The sequence below is a fragment of the Nicotiana tomentosiformis genome, chromosome 7, assembly GCF_000390325.3.
Source record: "Nicotiana tomentosiformis chromosome 7, ASM39032v3, whole genome shotgun sequence".
Classification (NCBI taxonomy): Eukaryota; Viridiplantae; Streptophyta; class Magnoliopsida; order Solanales; family Solanaceae; genus Nicotiana; species Nicotiana tomentosiformis.
Window position 1 is genome coordinate 28,064,885 of NC_090818.1, and position 15,483 is coordinate 28,080,367.

The following is a 15,483-nucleotide window of genomic DNA, read 5'->3' on the forward strand; positions in this document are numbered from 1 at the left end:
AGCTTCAACTGGCATGTTTTATGTTATCTATGTTGATCATTTTAAAGTGTCATGTAAGTGAAACACGTGGAACAAAAGAAAAGGAAAAGAGTTCTAATTGCCCTTATCTTTGCGAAATTACTTATTCATGTGATGCCCCTATGTGTTATTTTTATTTTAATCTAAGAAGGAAACCCACTATCAATTATCATAGCCGTGACTAAGAAGAGCTTCCACCATACCAAGCAATGGTGAACTCTTTAATACAACAACAACAACAATCCAGTATAATCCCACTAGTGGGATCTGGGGAGGGTAATTTGTACGCAGACCTTATTCCTATCCTGCGATAGAGAGGCTGTTTCCGATAGACCCTCGGGCTCCTTCCCTCCAAGAACTCTCCACCTTCGCTCTTGGGGTGACTCGAACTCACAACCCCCTGATTGGAAGTGGAGGGTGCTCACCACTAGAGTGTTCTTTAATAGTTTTTTAAATACAATGTGTTCTAGAACTAGTTTAACAATGTCAATTCATAAAAGCTAGAAATCTGCAATTCGTAGCATCTTACAAATTTTCATTAATTAAGTTATCAATATTTTAAAAGGCGTGGGCGAGAGACGAGACATTTTATCTAACACGGGGCAAAGCAAAAAACCTGAGGCGCAAAACCCTATGAATATTTAATTTTTAATATTCTATAAATTAATAAAATAAATATATAAATAAAAAAATAGTTAAACTCAAGAAAATTATAAAATTAGCAGATATATATATATATATATATATATATATATATATATATATATATATATATATATATATATATGCAACATTTTCCAAAAGTTCCAATGCCTGGTTTCTTCAAGCAAGCTTAGATCCCACAATTATATAAGCATAGAAAGTCAATAAGAACATTATTAAACAATAAATATACAAAAGATAATATGATAACTAGAAAAAAATTAAAAAGACAAAGTCGGACATATTTGAATAACTAATCTTGCAAAATAATTAGTATAAGACCATTAGTATATTACTTACATAGAATGTAATAAGAAATTTTCGTCAGCAAGCCGATTTGGATTAATTGTTAAATAGGTGAAAATTTTATTCGATAATTTTGACATGGATAGTATGAGTTTAGACTTTAGCAAATGCTCATTTCTTGTTTATAATGGTCGGCAAACAACTAAAAATAACTTACTATCCGCAGAAGAAGCACAAATGAATCTATATCTTGTGGTGACAAGATAAGCAATAAGCAATTAAATTGAAAATAAGTACAACCAAGATGAAATAAAGAAATTTAATGAGCCAAACTTTTTTTTGGGCCAAAAATGTTATTGTTTGGCCAAAAGTGCTTTTTGACAAAAATTGAGGTGTTTGGCCAAGCTTTTAGAAGGAAAAAAAAATATTTTGAGGAGAAGCAGAAGCAGATTTTGAGAAGCAGAAAAATGTAGTTTTTCTCCAAAAACACTTTTCTGAGAAGCACTTTTGAGAAAAATACACAAATAGTTTTCAAAAGCTTGACCAAATAGTGATTACTGCTCAAAAGTGCTTTTCAAATTAATTAGCCAAACACAAATCGATTCTCATCAAAATATTTTTTTTTAAAAGCACTTTTGAAAAAATCAATTCTCAATAAGCAAATTTTAGAAGCTTTTATTTATGTCCTCGTAGAACATCTCGGACTTCTTGAGGGTTCTGCTCCGTTTTCCGGGGTATTGAACTGATCTCTTCCCATATCTCGCAGTAGATCATGCATCTCTATAGGCCTTGTACTTTGGAGCAAGCATTTTCGGACCAAAGTTGCAATTGCACTTTCAGAAAAAAAAAATAGTGCAATATTCGATTTGAGCATTTTCGAATATCCATCTCTATAGGCCTTAGTTTTGAGAATTTGTTGAAGAAGCTTCTGTTGTAGCTTGACTAGACCAAATTCTTCAGTTTCTGATCTAACGTCTGAAAGGAAGCAACTACCATTGAAGTGTCGAAATATTCGATTGTAGATAGCTTTTGCCAGAGTTGTTTTTTCATTTCCACCAACATCATATATACCAACCATGCGAACTTTATCTTCACTTGCACATTGCAATAACAACTCTATATCTTTGACACGAGAATCTACTCCAATTGGGTACCAAGCAACATCTAAAGGTGTCTGGTTGGCCACTTGTTGCACAATACATTCAATAAACTTTGACTCATGCCTGCATATTTTGTTTATACACAAGGGTAAATAACGAATAAAATTAAAATGTACCCGTCAACAACATTTCGTAAATTCCATCCACGTAAATTTGCAGCTTCAGTAAGTGCAGTTGTCCATTTCTCCATTCTTTGAGCCCCAAATGATTGTTCCTTGTGTTTAGCCAAAGCTTCACCAAATAACCCAGTTTGCCTTCGCACTTCAGAAGGATCAACATTATAGGAAATAGGCAAAACCATCTGCTTTAATTTCTCTTTGCATTATATTCGAGAATTTTAACTAGTTCTTCAAGACACCAACTAGAAGATGCATAATTTCTTGAGAAAACTACAATGGAAATCCTCAATTGCTTTCTCTAGTTCTCTTGATATCACGTCACCTTTTCTCAATTCTTCATCATCAATGAAGGTATTATTTACAACATCACACAATTTGGAATAAAGATGACCAGTGAAGGATTTTCAGGTATGTTCACCTCTAAAACTCAGGAATACATCATAAGAGAAGTGGGAAGATGTAGATGATTCTCCTCCTTGGATAATTAGAGTATCCATTTCATGATATGCAAGAATAAAGGGATGAATATTTAGTGAATTTGTTAAAGGAAAGAGAGCTGAGATGTTGATGAGTATTCTCCTTGAGACAGCTGAGACAGCTTATTGTTTTTACACCGGAAACTTCAATTTCGGTCAACTTATATGTAACACCTGCAGGGAAGGGTTAACTGAAGTAAAAGGGAACTTACCAAGAAGACATTTCTTAGGTCAAAGTTACTGTTGTCACGTTTTCCATTTTATCTTTTTCTAGTTATTTATTTATTCGAAATGAGCTTTGGAATAGCGGTAAAAGTTGTCAAAGTGTGACATGTAAGTTACGGATTCGAACTGCTATTAATACTTGCATTAGGATGAACGAGAGATGCACTTTAGTTATTCATTTATTTATATATATTTCTGCGCTTGGCTATAGAAATTAGTATTAGATAATACATACACCTTAGAATTTTTTTTTTCTTGTAAAAAATTGACGATATACGATTTTGACAAGTTCCTAAAGTTAAAATTTTGAAATAAAATAAAATAACGAAATTTAGAAATTTAGGGCCGTTACAAAACATTTATGAAATTTACAAAGTGTCTAATTTTTTAAGACTTATTTAAGCTCTTACCACGCGTTTTACAAATTTTCAAGCAATATCGATTTTACTCATTTCTGCCGGTTTCAAAATTTTTATTTAACCTAATATCTCTTTTGCTCTCATATGCGGCCATGGATTTGAACGGCGAAGTGTTGAAGTTATGCTTGCTCCAGATCATTTTCCTTTTAAAAAATAATCCATTTCCCTAATCATGCCACCAAGGGCCAGTTCTAAACTTATTTACCCAGTTTGTCTAAGTTTTCATATTTACAGAAAGTAACAATAAGTTTTTTACAATTTATATACAAATTTGGTCAAAATTTATAATTTATCTACAAGTTAAATACACATTTTTTATATAGATTCCGATAAAAGAACCGCAAGCTCAGTCAGATTGAATTTAAAAAAATGTGAATCTTGACCAAAGAAAAGTACTACTAAAATTCTGGTTCTTACCACTGAAATTTCTTCAGATTTTTTTAATGGATTTATGTGAATTTCGCAAATCGTATCCTGTTTTAGTGGAACAAGGAAAACTGGAAAAGTAATGATATATTAATGATCAATACTCAATAGTATGAAAATATTCAATATTTGTTACTTTTTGAAATTTCCTTTTTAAGTCATATGTCTTTATCGAAAACAGTTTCTCTACCTTCAAGATAAGGATAATTTCTGCATACATATCACCCTCCTCATAACTCACATGTAAACCCACATGTGAAATTATACTACTTCTTCCGTTCACTTTTACTTGTCCACTGTTGACTTTGCACACTCCTTAAGAATAATAAATAAAGTGTATAATTTATCATGATATTCATATTAATTGGTGTATAGATTTGAAAAATGATCTGGAATGAGTAATTAAGCACACCCCTTAAGAATAATAAATAAAGTGTATCATTTATTATGATATCCATATTAATTGGTGTATAGATTTGAAAAATGATCTGGAATGAGTAATTAAGCACACCCCTTAAGAATAATAAATAAAGTGTATAATTTATCATAATAATTGGTGTATAGATTTAGAAAATAATCTGGAATGAGTAATTAATACTAAGGGCAAAACAGAAAAAATAAATTATTTTTCTCTTGATATACGAAAAAATAACAAGTAAAAATAAAAATTTATTTTTGAAATACTTTACAACTAAAAGTGAATGTTATTGTTACCTTTTGGAATTCAACATCACATTGCACGTCAACTCCTCAAAATCTTTAAGGAAAAGATTGACAATCCCAAGTTCTTTTACCCCATTAAGAAGAAATATTTGTTGCAATTAAATCGTTGTTGATTGATTGAGGCTTAAATTGCAGTCAGCTAGCCAGAAAAAGGAAGTTACAGAACATTCTGACCCATTCTATTTTACACTCCACGCATAACGTTCGAAATAGTGAAAGATAAACAAGACACACAACTTTTCAAAAACATCACATCATTATTCTTCTTTAACAGAAATATTTATAAAGTTAGACAGCATAACTTATTCTACATACATAATTCGATGAAGCCTTAGCCTTAACCAGTGTTCTGCATTCCAGCAGCAATACCTTTCATTGTCAAAATAAGTGTGTCTTCCAATCCAGGAGCATACTCACTCATAGGATTAAGCTTCACTAACTCAGCAGCCGGTTTACTTGATTCCATTATCTCCTTATCTAGATGTGGCCGCACCTTCACATTGTAGCTGGGGTCGCGAATTCGCTTCAATGTGTAGGCTTGACAAACATTGAGGGTTGTAATGTAAGAATCGCGAAGTTTGAGTCTCTGCCTCAAGTATGGATCTCCTTCCAAAAGATCCTTATGCCCAGCAACCTGATAAAAGTAGCAACATTGAAATAAAATATCAAGCCTAGCTTTTGATGACATTTCAAGAATCCAAAAAAGTGAAACTTTCTGCTTGTAGGGTAAGAACATGATGGTAACAAAATAATATCAATTAAGAAAATTTTGTACCTGAAGGAGAAAGCTCTTTGTTTCTTCATATTTGGACCTCAAGCGCTCTCCAAGCGGCCACAGATCTTCAGATACTAAAAGCTTATCATACAATGCAGCAATACCAGGATCTCCCTTAGCAAAGACCATTTCAATCAAGTCAAGTGTCACTCTGAAGAAAGGCCATCCATTGTACATATCCTTGAGCATTTGCAGATTTCTTATATCCTTCTCAATAATATGCTTGAATGCAACCCCAAAGCCAAGCCAGACAGGGAGATGAAACCTTGTCTGAGTCCATGCGAAGATCCATGGAATTGCTCGAAGAGATTCGATCCCACCACTTGGCTTCCTTTTTGCGGGGCGACTTCCAATATTCATGCGACCATATTCTAATTCTGGGGTTGCCTGCGTTTTTTGACAAACAGAAAATAGAAAGTTCAGTTTCATAGGCACATTACGTGGGGCAAGTGCACAAATAGCCATTCTCAAAGATGCTATTTAGATATTATCCGGTACTTATTTTGTCCTTAAATTTTAAACTAAAAATCTTAACTTTAGGACAATTCAGAACATTTTTTGTCCTGAAAATTTTCACCGACTAATTTCTAAATACATGTAAAATGGCTACCTGGTGTCATTTCTACACATTATGTATAGGGCTAAAGGCAAATAATTCATCAATGTCAGAAATGTAAATGCCATCCATGTCTGTTTTGACTAATTATTAGAAACTGACCGCTTCCACCTATTAACAACTATTGTTCATGTCCTTCAATTCTTTGTATTTTGGTTTCTGAATGTTCTTTCTTTTACCTCTTTTTAAATGATCCATTAAGAGTCTTCTAAAAGCAGTTCAAATCAACTTATGAAGTATCTTGAATATATATACTTACAAGGCGGAAGTATTCAACAAATCGTGGATCCTGGAACACCAAAGACCGATACTCTTTCGTAGCAACAACAGACATCTCATCCAATAGAGCACGCCACTCTGGCTTCGGAGCCACAGGGGGGTTCATTCCATGCTCAAGTGTAGCTGCTGTGAAACGCTGAAGAGTTCTGAAGCACAGGTGTTCCTCCCCAAACGATTGTTCAATAACTTCACCTTGAACAGTCACACGAAGTGAACCGTGGATTGTGTCAGGAGGTTGTGATAAAATGGCAAGGTGGGTGGGACCCCCTCCCCGTCCAACAGTCCCTCCTCGGCCATGAAACATTGTTAGCTTCACTCCAAATTCTTTCGCCACGTTTACAAGTTCCTCTTGAGCCTTGTACAATTGCCAAGCTGCAGATAGTCGGCCAGCATCCTTACCTGAATCAGAATACCCAATCATAACTTCTTGTTTCCCATTGATACGGTTTCTGTACCAATCTATGGAGAACAACCGAGCAACGGCAGCAGGTGCAGACTCAAGATCAGCAAGCTTTTCAAACAACGGGACAACCCTCAATGGACTTTTTACATGACATTCACGCTGCAAAAGCTCAACGGCAAGCACATCAGAGGGTGCCGTGGCCATTGAAATAATATAAGCACCAAAATTATCGGCAGGAAGTTCCGCAATGACATTAAAGGTATCCAAAACATCAGTGATTTCATCAGTTTTAGGGAGATCAGGTCCAAACAGTGGACGCTTTCCACTTAGTTCAGATAAGAGCCATTCCTGTCTCTGCTCTTCAGACCATTCTTTATAGGATCCAATACCCAGGTGCCTTGTTATAGCATCTAGAACGTCAGTGTGCCTCTCTGACTCTTGGCGGATATCAAGTCTCACAAGGGAGAGACCAAAGGTGGAAACTTGCCTTAGAAAATCAAGAAGGCTGCCATCTGCAATTGGTCTGTCACCGCAAGCGCATAGAGATCTATAGCACAGCTCCAGAGGCTCCAGGAACTGCAGGACAAGGACAACCATCTTTTTCACATATTCAAATAATAGAGAAATATGCATGCATATTAGCATATCTGAATACCAAGAATTGTCTAAACATTTAAGAAATGAGAACCATGATATTTTGGTTGATTATAAACAAAGTCGCAAAATAACCTGTAGAACTTGGCTCACAAATTCAGTGTTGTAGCATGCTAGAACTTTGTTTTAAAAGCAAGATGAATATTGTCAAATCCCTTCAATTAAAAATATTAAAAATCACACACAGAAAATATCATTGACACACGTATTGGAAATAGATAAGATATCTCTTCAGCATTGGTAAATTTGGAAGTTGAGCTAACAAGTTCTAGATTATTGCAGAAGAGGTGGTCAGAAATAAAAAGAGTTTCTGCAGAATACCTGTTCAACATTTGTGAATGTTGACTCCTCAGAAACATCAGAGTACCCATTGGCTAGTAACTGACGCGCGCGTTCCCGTGTATTATATAACTTATCTCTCACATCAGCAAGAAGAACACGGTAGGGCTCATTCGATGGAATTTGCTTCCAAAACTCTGTTTTAGTAAATTAAGCAAAAAGGGCAGTTAGTAATTGAAGGGGTAAGAGGGACAGAGACTATTGAATATTAGCAACGACAATCATGAAAGGAGAAAGGAAAGGTGGAAGAGAATAATATGTGAGATCCAATACACTTCCAGAAAACAAGTCTGGTAGCAGACCAGAGAACAGAGGTAACTACCAATGTAGTGCTTTGTATCTCTTTTGGAAGTCCTATGAAGCTCATCTGCACGTGCACGGAGCTCATCATTGCATCGCCACATTGAAAGCTGTCATAGGCAAAATAAGGGGCAAGACAAAAATTGTTAGTCAAGTTCCTGCTACCGGATCAGAGACAAAGTGCAAGCAACAACATCCAGTGAACCAATTTGTCACCTCAAACATAAGATCCTCAATCTGAGAGAAATACAGTTTTGCAGCCATCATTCTAGCCAATAAGCACACATCTCTTGTCACTTCAGGGGTTACTCTAGGGTTGCCTGCATGCAAATCAAAAACCACAGGTGCCTTTACAAATAACTTCAAACCTTATTCAAACTTGGCATGCGATTACATTGAGCTTCAGGGAGAATATTTTCTCATGTCGCTCGAGAATCAAAAGCAAGATGCTTCTACTGCTCTAACCTAATGCGTACTGTAAAGCTTTAGAAGAACCATTTTACCATCTAGCTATGATTTTTCAGATAATATGCAATTGTGAATGAGTTGAGAACACCTCACCTAAACAAACATCATCTTTTGTCCCTCAAAGGTTAGATTTGCAACGTATGAGCCACGGATTTATACAAGGAATTCATTGACCTTTGAGCATTTCTATAAACTGAACCATCTTAATCAACCACAAATTCCGCTTGTATCAGAATTAGTTCCTATTAATATGTGCTTAATCTGACTCAAAGAAAGAGAAAAAAAGAAAGAAAGAAGACAATGCTACTTGTAAAGCAAGACCATACCGTCTCGATCACCACCCATCCAAGAAGAAAACTGAATGAGAGGGGCATTGTAGGGAACACGCTCATTTATTCCAATATTCTTCAAAGCAGTGTCAACACGGCGTAGGAATTTCGGCACCCCTTTCCATATTGTCTCATGGAAGTAACTCATCCCTGCCCTCATCTCATCTTGTGGAGTTGGCGGAGTCCTCCTGATTTCATCTGTGCGAAATGCTGCTTGAATCTGTACGCAGCGAAAGAGCAAAGTCACAGGAATTTAAAGTTATTAATATTCTTTATGCAGAGGAGTGAGGACTTATGGGTATTCCGGCAATGCTTAATACCCAAAATCATGTTAAAGGGGCAAAAAATAAGTTGCAAAAATCTAGAAATCAAATAGTTCTGACACCTGGTTAACGGACTTTAGTGTATTCTCCTTATTTGTTCATCTGTTTTAAACTAAATACCTGCCAGCTAGCCTTCTTAATACTAATGCAGGTACATTAGTTCTTCTTAGTTTTTCCCCCTCTAAGGAACTTTGCTTTTATGTGTGTCTAACAGCTTACAACCTTTGCAACGCACAAAAAAAAGGTAATCTGGCAGCTTAAACACCTGTACGGAGGTGAATCTGTTTCTTCCCATTTAAAAGCTAAGATATGGTCCCTGAAAGGACTAGCTTCCTTAACAATTCGACCTATATTTCTCACTGTATACAAATAATCTGCCTATCCGAGGTTTGTCATCAGCATTATATATCATCTTTGCCTTACATGAAGAAGGAAAGAAGAAAAAACTCCAATATCAATATTTATGCATCAGGGGAGTGAAAAAACACTAAGAGAATACTCTACAACCAGCAGAAATTCACTAAAGCACCGTTCTTGAAAGTGTATCTGTACAAGCATTCCTCACATCCATTTTAGCTTGGTACAAGTTCACTAAACAACATTTCTGTACACTACTTCATATGCCAAACAATTAAGCCTTTCTTGAAACTTAAAATTAGAGCAGTGATGAAATGGAGGGAATTGACATCATAAAAAAGAGAGGAAGACTACAACAAAACCAACATTTTGAACCTCATACCTCTCTTTGTAGAGCCTCGTCTAGCTCCTGCTTATCATCAGGAGTAATATCTTTCGCATACAACTGCGTCAAACAATCACGAACCCTGGAGAGAAAGTAAGAAATGAGAATCTTCTCTTGTCTAGTTAGGTACAAATAAATTGAAAAAAAAAAAAGAGCTGCTCTCTAGATGAAAATATAGATGAACCGAACAGATACTATCTCCTTTCCTTTCTTCTTCTTTTTACATCTTCAGAAATAGACTTAGAGTTAGGTAACCTACAAAAAGTATGGGTATGCGCCAGCAAAGCCCCATGAACAGATTGAGTAGGACATGCTGTTATTTCAGCACTCATTTTTAGTTAACTTCAGCAATTCTAACAAACAAACCTTGCATGCTTCTGAAGCAAAGACCTACGAACAGACTGAGTAGGATGTGCTGTTAGCACCAAATCAACAGTCTGGTTCTTCAAAGCATCAAAAACTTCTTGTGGCGATTTGTTTAGCTGTCCGACAAGCTTCCTAAGGGTCTCTTCAATGTCTGATTCAGTTAGTGCAGAAGCCTCATCCGAAAAATCACGCTTTTTTAGCTTGCTTCTTCGTCTGTAAGCTATCTGAACCTCTTCGGCAAGGTTTGCCAAGTTAAGCATGTTAGAGAAAGCTTTAGTAACTACAATGGAATCTCCAGCATCCAAACTGGTAAGCATTCTCCCAAGCTCTTCCAACTTCTGAGGGTCATGCTTCCCTTCGTATTCAGCAGAAAGTTCATAACACGCTTGAACCTAGCACAATGTAGCATAGAAGTAAGTTCCAACCACTTCTACCAGCAAACGCAAACACATTGTAACAATTAAGACAACAGAACCCTCAATATCCTGTGCCCTTGCAAAGATAGAACAGCATTCAACACTCGAAAGTCACATTTATCCCAGCTAAATATTCTTTGATAGAATAAAATATTAAAGGAAACGTGAGCACTACCCAGGGCCCAAAGCTAGTCCCTTAGGAATGGAACAGTTTACAAAAGCTAAAACTAACTTAATAGAAGAACAGACAGTGCCAAATCAGATCATGATGGATAAGGAACAAGGTGGAAAGAAGTAAAAAAATTTCTTTTCTGTTCGTAAGGGAAGATACTTTGCACATATTGAAAAAGAATGCAGTCCCTGATTCAAGGGCTAATAGAGACTTCTCCTTAATGAGTCAGGAGAATTTTACCATGACTGAACTAATTCAAAACAGCATAACTCTATGTCTTAGTCAAACTAAAAGAAGCTCCATCACCCTCACAATCCATTCCGTCCTTTTTATTGGTTGTATGCAGATTAAGGAGCAACTCCTGTAGGATATGGGTGTGGGGGTTGCTCCCCCCTAAGAAATAAACAAGAAAGACAAGTTTTGGATTGGGAAGAACACTCAACTCAAAACTTCGTATATGCTCTAAACAGACTAAGGATTTACAAATTAACAACATTATGAAAATTGGCCTTGCGCATTGAGACCAGTAATTATGTCTATCTGAATCCACCACCTCATCCCCCCCCCCCCCCCCCCCCACACACACACACAGAGAATAAAACAGTAAAGAACATAAGTTTGATCTTGAAAGAACACCCAGCTCAAAACTTTTTATATGCTGTAAACTAGTATACGGACTAACAAAACCAAGCATAATGTAAATTAGGCTAGTACGTGCATCCATACCACAATACAAGTAAAGTACAAATCTTTTCCACACACACCACATAAACATCAAAAAGCGCAAAATTAAGCTTAATAGAAGTTTAACAACAATAAATCAAACTAATGAGTAACAAAACTTAGCATAATTGAAACTGGTCTAATGCATTCAAATCAGAAATTAAAACTAAAGTACCATTCTTTTCTACTCACACCACACAAACATCAGAAAAAATGCAGCAAAGGAGTTTAAGAGTTTGAAAACACCTAAAAATTTACGGAATAACAAAACTACGCACAATGTAAGATATAAATAAATTATCAATCTATCTGATAAACACAAAATTAAACTAACTACCAGCAAAACATTATGTGTAATCAGCATAGTGCACTCAAACCACAAATTATGAACAAAGTATCAGTCTTTTCCACTCACACCAGTTAACCATCAAAACAAAAGAAGTAAAATAGTTTAACTGAAGTTGATTAAACACAAAATTAAATTAAACTAAGCACCAGCAAAACTAAGCATAATGTATAATCACCATTTTGGCATAGTGCATTCAAACCACAATTATGAACAAATTACCTGTCTTTCCCACTCACACCACATAACAATTAGAGGAAAATACAGTTAAGAAGTTTAACAGAAGTTGATAAACACAAAATTAAACAAATAAAAAAATAAAAAAAATTACCGTTTCACGAATATCCTCGCCATGCAAATCCTGCAAAATATCAAGAAAACGGTCAAGCAATAAAGCATCATACTCCACAAGTTTATCATCCTCCGACACTTTTGCTGGTGCCAATAGCCTCAGTTGTGCATCTATCGATGCCATCTTCTCAATTTTCCTGCTCATCTTCTCCTCCTCCAAAAACACTCTCTTTATTTAAGTTAAAAGAAAAAGAAAAAAGTTACACGAGAATTCTACGGATTCTTTCAACCAAAATCACGGAGAAAACTAGGGGCGTTTGACAGTTTTAACCATTAACTGAAAACATTCAACAAAATTATTGTAGTAATGAAAAGTAAAATTCAATTATTATAGGTATCACGTGATGCCTGTGAAGGAAAAATCCAGAAGAAATAGGAGAGAGAGAGAGAGAGAGAGAGAGAGAGAGGATTTTGAAGCAAAGTTGCAGAGTATTTGGGATTTAGTAGCTTTATAGAAGGATGTTTGTGAAGAACAGAGTGGAAAGTTTAGTTCAACTAGAAATCAAAGTCTTACTATATGTATTACTGATGTCTTTTGTCTAATTATGATAAATTTTTGGGTTGAAAATTGAAATGAAAGATTTTTTAGATAAATTCTTATAAGCGGTGGAATATTCCATGGAAGAAAAAAGATTCTTCACATGCAATTTAATTCGCATTTATCTGGCTTTATTATCTTAATTAAAAGTTTTTATTCCAAATTCTTTTTCTTTATATTTATTTACCATTTGTTTAGCTACTAGTTTTAGTGTATGTGCGTTGTACATGTGTGCCGCGTTAATTAATAAATATATTTATATGTAAGAAGAATAAATTATTAAAAAAATAGAAATTTATATCAAAATAAATTAAATATTTACTTAAGGAAATAATTTGTAAAAGATGATTAAAATTTTAATTGATTTTAAATTTTACATATTAAGACTTCGGACATTGTTCAAATAATACATATTCGATAAATAAAACTGATTTGAAAATCCTAAATAGGTAAATATTAGGAAAATTAACACATGAAATAATTATAGGTATGAAACAATTTAATAAAATATAATTTAAACAACCAAGAAAATATTTTTGTATGGAAAGGAAAATAAAAGATCAAAATTGATCTTGCACGATAAAATTTTCCTTGTACGATGTAGGCACAAATATTTACACGAATATATAATATTTTTTGTCCTTCGTTGAAAAGAAACTTACTTTTTACTTTTTATATTCTCTTATTTTTTCTTAATATATTTTATTTTTATTTAGTGGATCTCGAACTCTTAAATATTAGGCAATAATTAAAAAAATTACTCGATTTTAAAGTCCCAAATATTGGGAAAGTAACTTAAATTACATATTTGTCCAATGCGAAATTTATTTTTAAAGGGCAAAAAAGACGAATGACATTGTAGATGAGTGCAACTTTCGTACTAATAAATCTGTAATTGTAATCATTCATCATCATTTATCAATTGATGAGATTTCTGCCATTGACTAATTATTTATTTGGTTGGAGCTACGTTCTTATTGTTAAAATGAATCTTTCATAACATTAACAAACTCACCATCTTTCTACCTAATTAAAGGCTCTTGATTACTAATAAATATTTCATCCGTCTCAAATTATTTGTTGTATTTCTATTTGATATGCCCTTAAAAAAATTAGTTAGAAGGAATTTGATTATTTTACCTTTATTTATGTCTTTAATATAATCTCTCTTCATTGAACATTTACTTTATTTATGTGCCATCTCCATCTTCAAGAACAATTACTACTAAGGATAAAATGGGAAAAAATTAATTAATTTTGTCTTGAACTTCTAAAATGGCAAATAATTTGAATTATCTATTTTTAGAAATTACGATAAATGATTTGAGACGGGGGAAGCAAAAATTAATTCCCTTATATTAGTCGTATATTGGCTTATTTTAACTCTAATTTCTCGTCTAGCTTTACTTTTAGAATAATTAATAGTATTGGACAAAAAAAATAAATGGACGAATCAATATTTTAAATTAAAAAGTAGTATGTCTTGAACCCAAATCTAACGCTTAGTGGTGAGATATTTAAACTTTGAAATTTGAATTCCTAAAATGTATTTTAACGTAAAAAAATAGTTCTTATATTTGACTCCTAAATATTAGGATTTTGAATTATAAAAGAATTTTTTTTTTTTAAATGTTCTAAATATTGGGATTTCCTACTATAATAAATAAAGTTTTAATTGATTTCAAAATCCTAGATATTAGAAAATTAATAAAATGACTATTTTATTCAATGTGAGCTCTATTTTTAAAGGGTAAAAAAGACGAACGACATTTCGCTAAGAGCCTTCGTGCTTTTAATATAATATAGATATGCCTATGAAAAGGTCTTGGATTGGTTCCAAAGTTATTGGCATAATATAATCTTCATTTTATTTCTTTTATTTGATACTTAGCCCTATATATTCTTTGCAAAATGTTTGACTAATTGAACTTTGTAATTCAATATTTGGTCACAAATGTTCGAAATTATTCTACAAAGTTCTATTTCAGCAGCGTCAATCATAGACGTTTTGGTCTACTCAATGACCATGTAAAATCATTTCAGAAAGCATATATTGGTGTTTTAAAAAGCGTGGGCGTAAGGCGAGGCGTTTTATATATGCCTCAGCGGGGCGTAAGCCCCATAGGTATTTAATTTTTAATATTTTATAAAATAATATAATGACAGTAAATATTTATAAACAAGTAAAATTGTATAAGAATTGAAGAAAACTATATATATATATATATATATATTAAAAAACTAATCAAAATAATCTATTATACGCTACTTACAAGCACAAGTAATTTAAGTCTAAAAGAATAACGTTTTCTATATAGAGGAACAAAAAGGATGATTAACCTCCAATTTGAACTTTGAATTTGCTGCTACGAAGGAGAATGTAGTTCTCTTTGTATTTGTAAAAAAAAATTAAATATCCGTTGCTTTTGGAAGATATTAGTAGACTAGCGGACAAGATAAAATTTTTTAAAAGACCATGAATTAGGACTTAAATCAATAAAAAAAGTTTTGGCTTTTAAATTTAATACTTTTGAGTTCCTTTTAAAACCTTTTGAGTAATTACCAAACTGACTTTTGAGAATTTGGGTATTATATGAAGGATTTATTCAACAAATTTTGTTTTAATTTGAAAAAGTCTCTGGGGCTTACTCCTCACTAAAAAAAGCACGCCTCAAACGCCCGAGCATACGCCCCGAACGCCCGGGCGTACGCCCCAAATTGCTGGTCGTACGCCTCTTGAGACTTTCGCCCCACACCATTGCCCCGGGGCATTTTTGGTACGCCTCGCCCCGGGACTCGCCCCGAAAACACCTTTTAAAACAGTGCATA

General features: G+C 34.0%; 1 protein-coding gene across 1 annotated transcript; it reads right to left on the minus strand.

The window, feature by feature from the left end:
• Positions 1–4,751: 4,751 nt before the first annotated feature.
• Positions 4,752–12,602, minus strand: LOC104098299 (phosphoenolpyruvate carboxylase-like). The gene is made up of 10 exons (XM_009604994.4): positions 12,097–12,602; positions 10,109–10,500; positions 9,740–9,824; positions 8,675–8,897; positions 8,097–8,200; positions 7,903–7,990; positions 7,563–7,717; positions 6,165–7,163; positions 5,290–5,676; positions 4,752–5,148 (listed from the first exon to the last, which is right to left on the minus strand). Exons 1-10 carry the CDS (start codon positions 12,259–12,261, stop codon positions 4,852–4,854), a joined length of 2,895 nt encoding a protein of 964 aa, XP_009603289.1. The 5' UTR covers positions 12,262–12,602; the 3' UTR covers positions 4,752–4,851.
• Between the last annotated feature and the right edge of the window lie 2,881 nt (positions 12,603–15,483).

Coding starts and splice junctions, on each gene's coding strand:
- LOC104098299 (XM_009604994.4), bottom strand. CDS start 12,261: ATGAGCAGGAAAATTGAGAAGATGGCATCGATAGATGCACAACTGAGG. Junction 9,825..10,108: donor TTGCTTCAGAAGCATGCAAG/GTTTGTTTGTTA, acceptor CTTTCTCTCCAG/GGTTCGTGATTGTTTGACGC. Junction 5,149..5,289: donor CAAAGAGCTTTCTCCTTCAG/GTACAAAATTTT, acceptor TACTTTTATCAG/GTTGCTGGGCATAAGGATCT.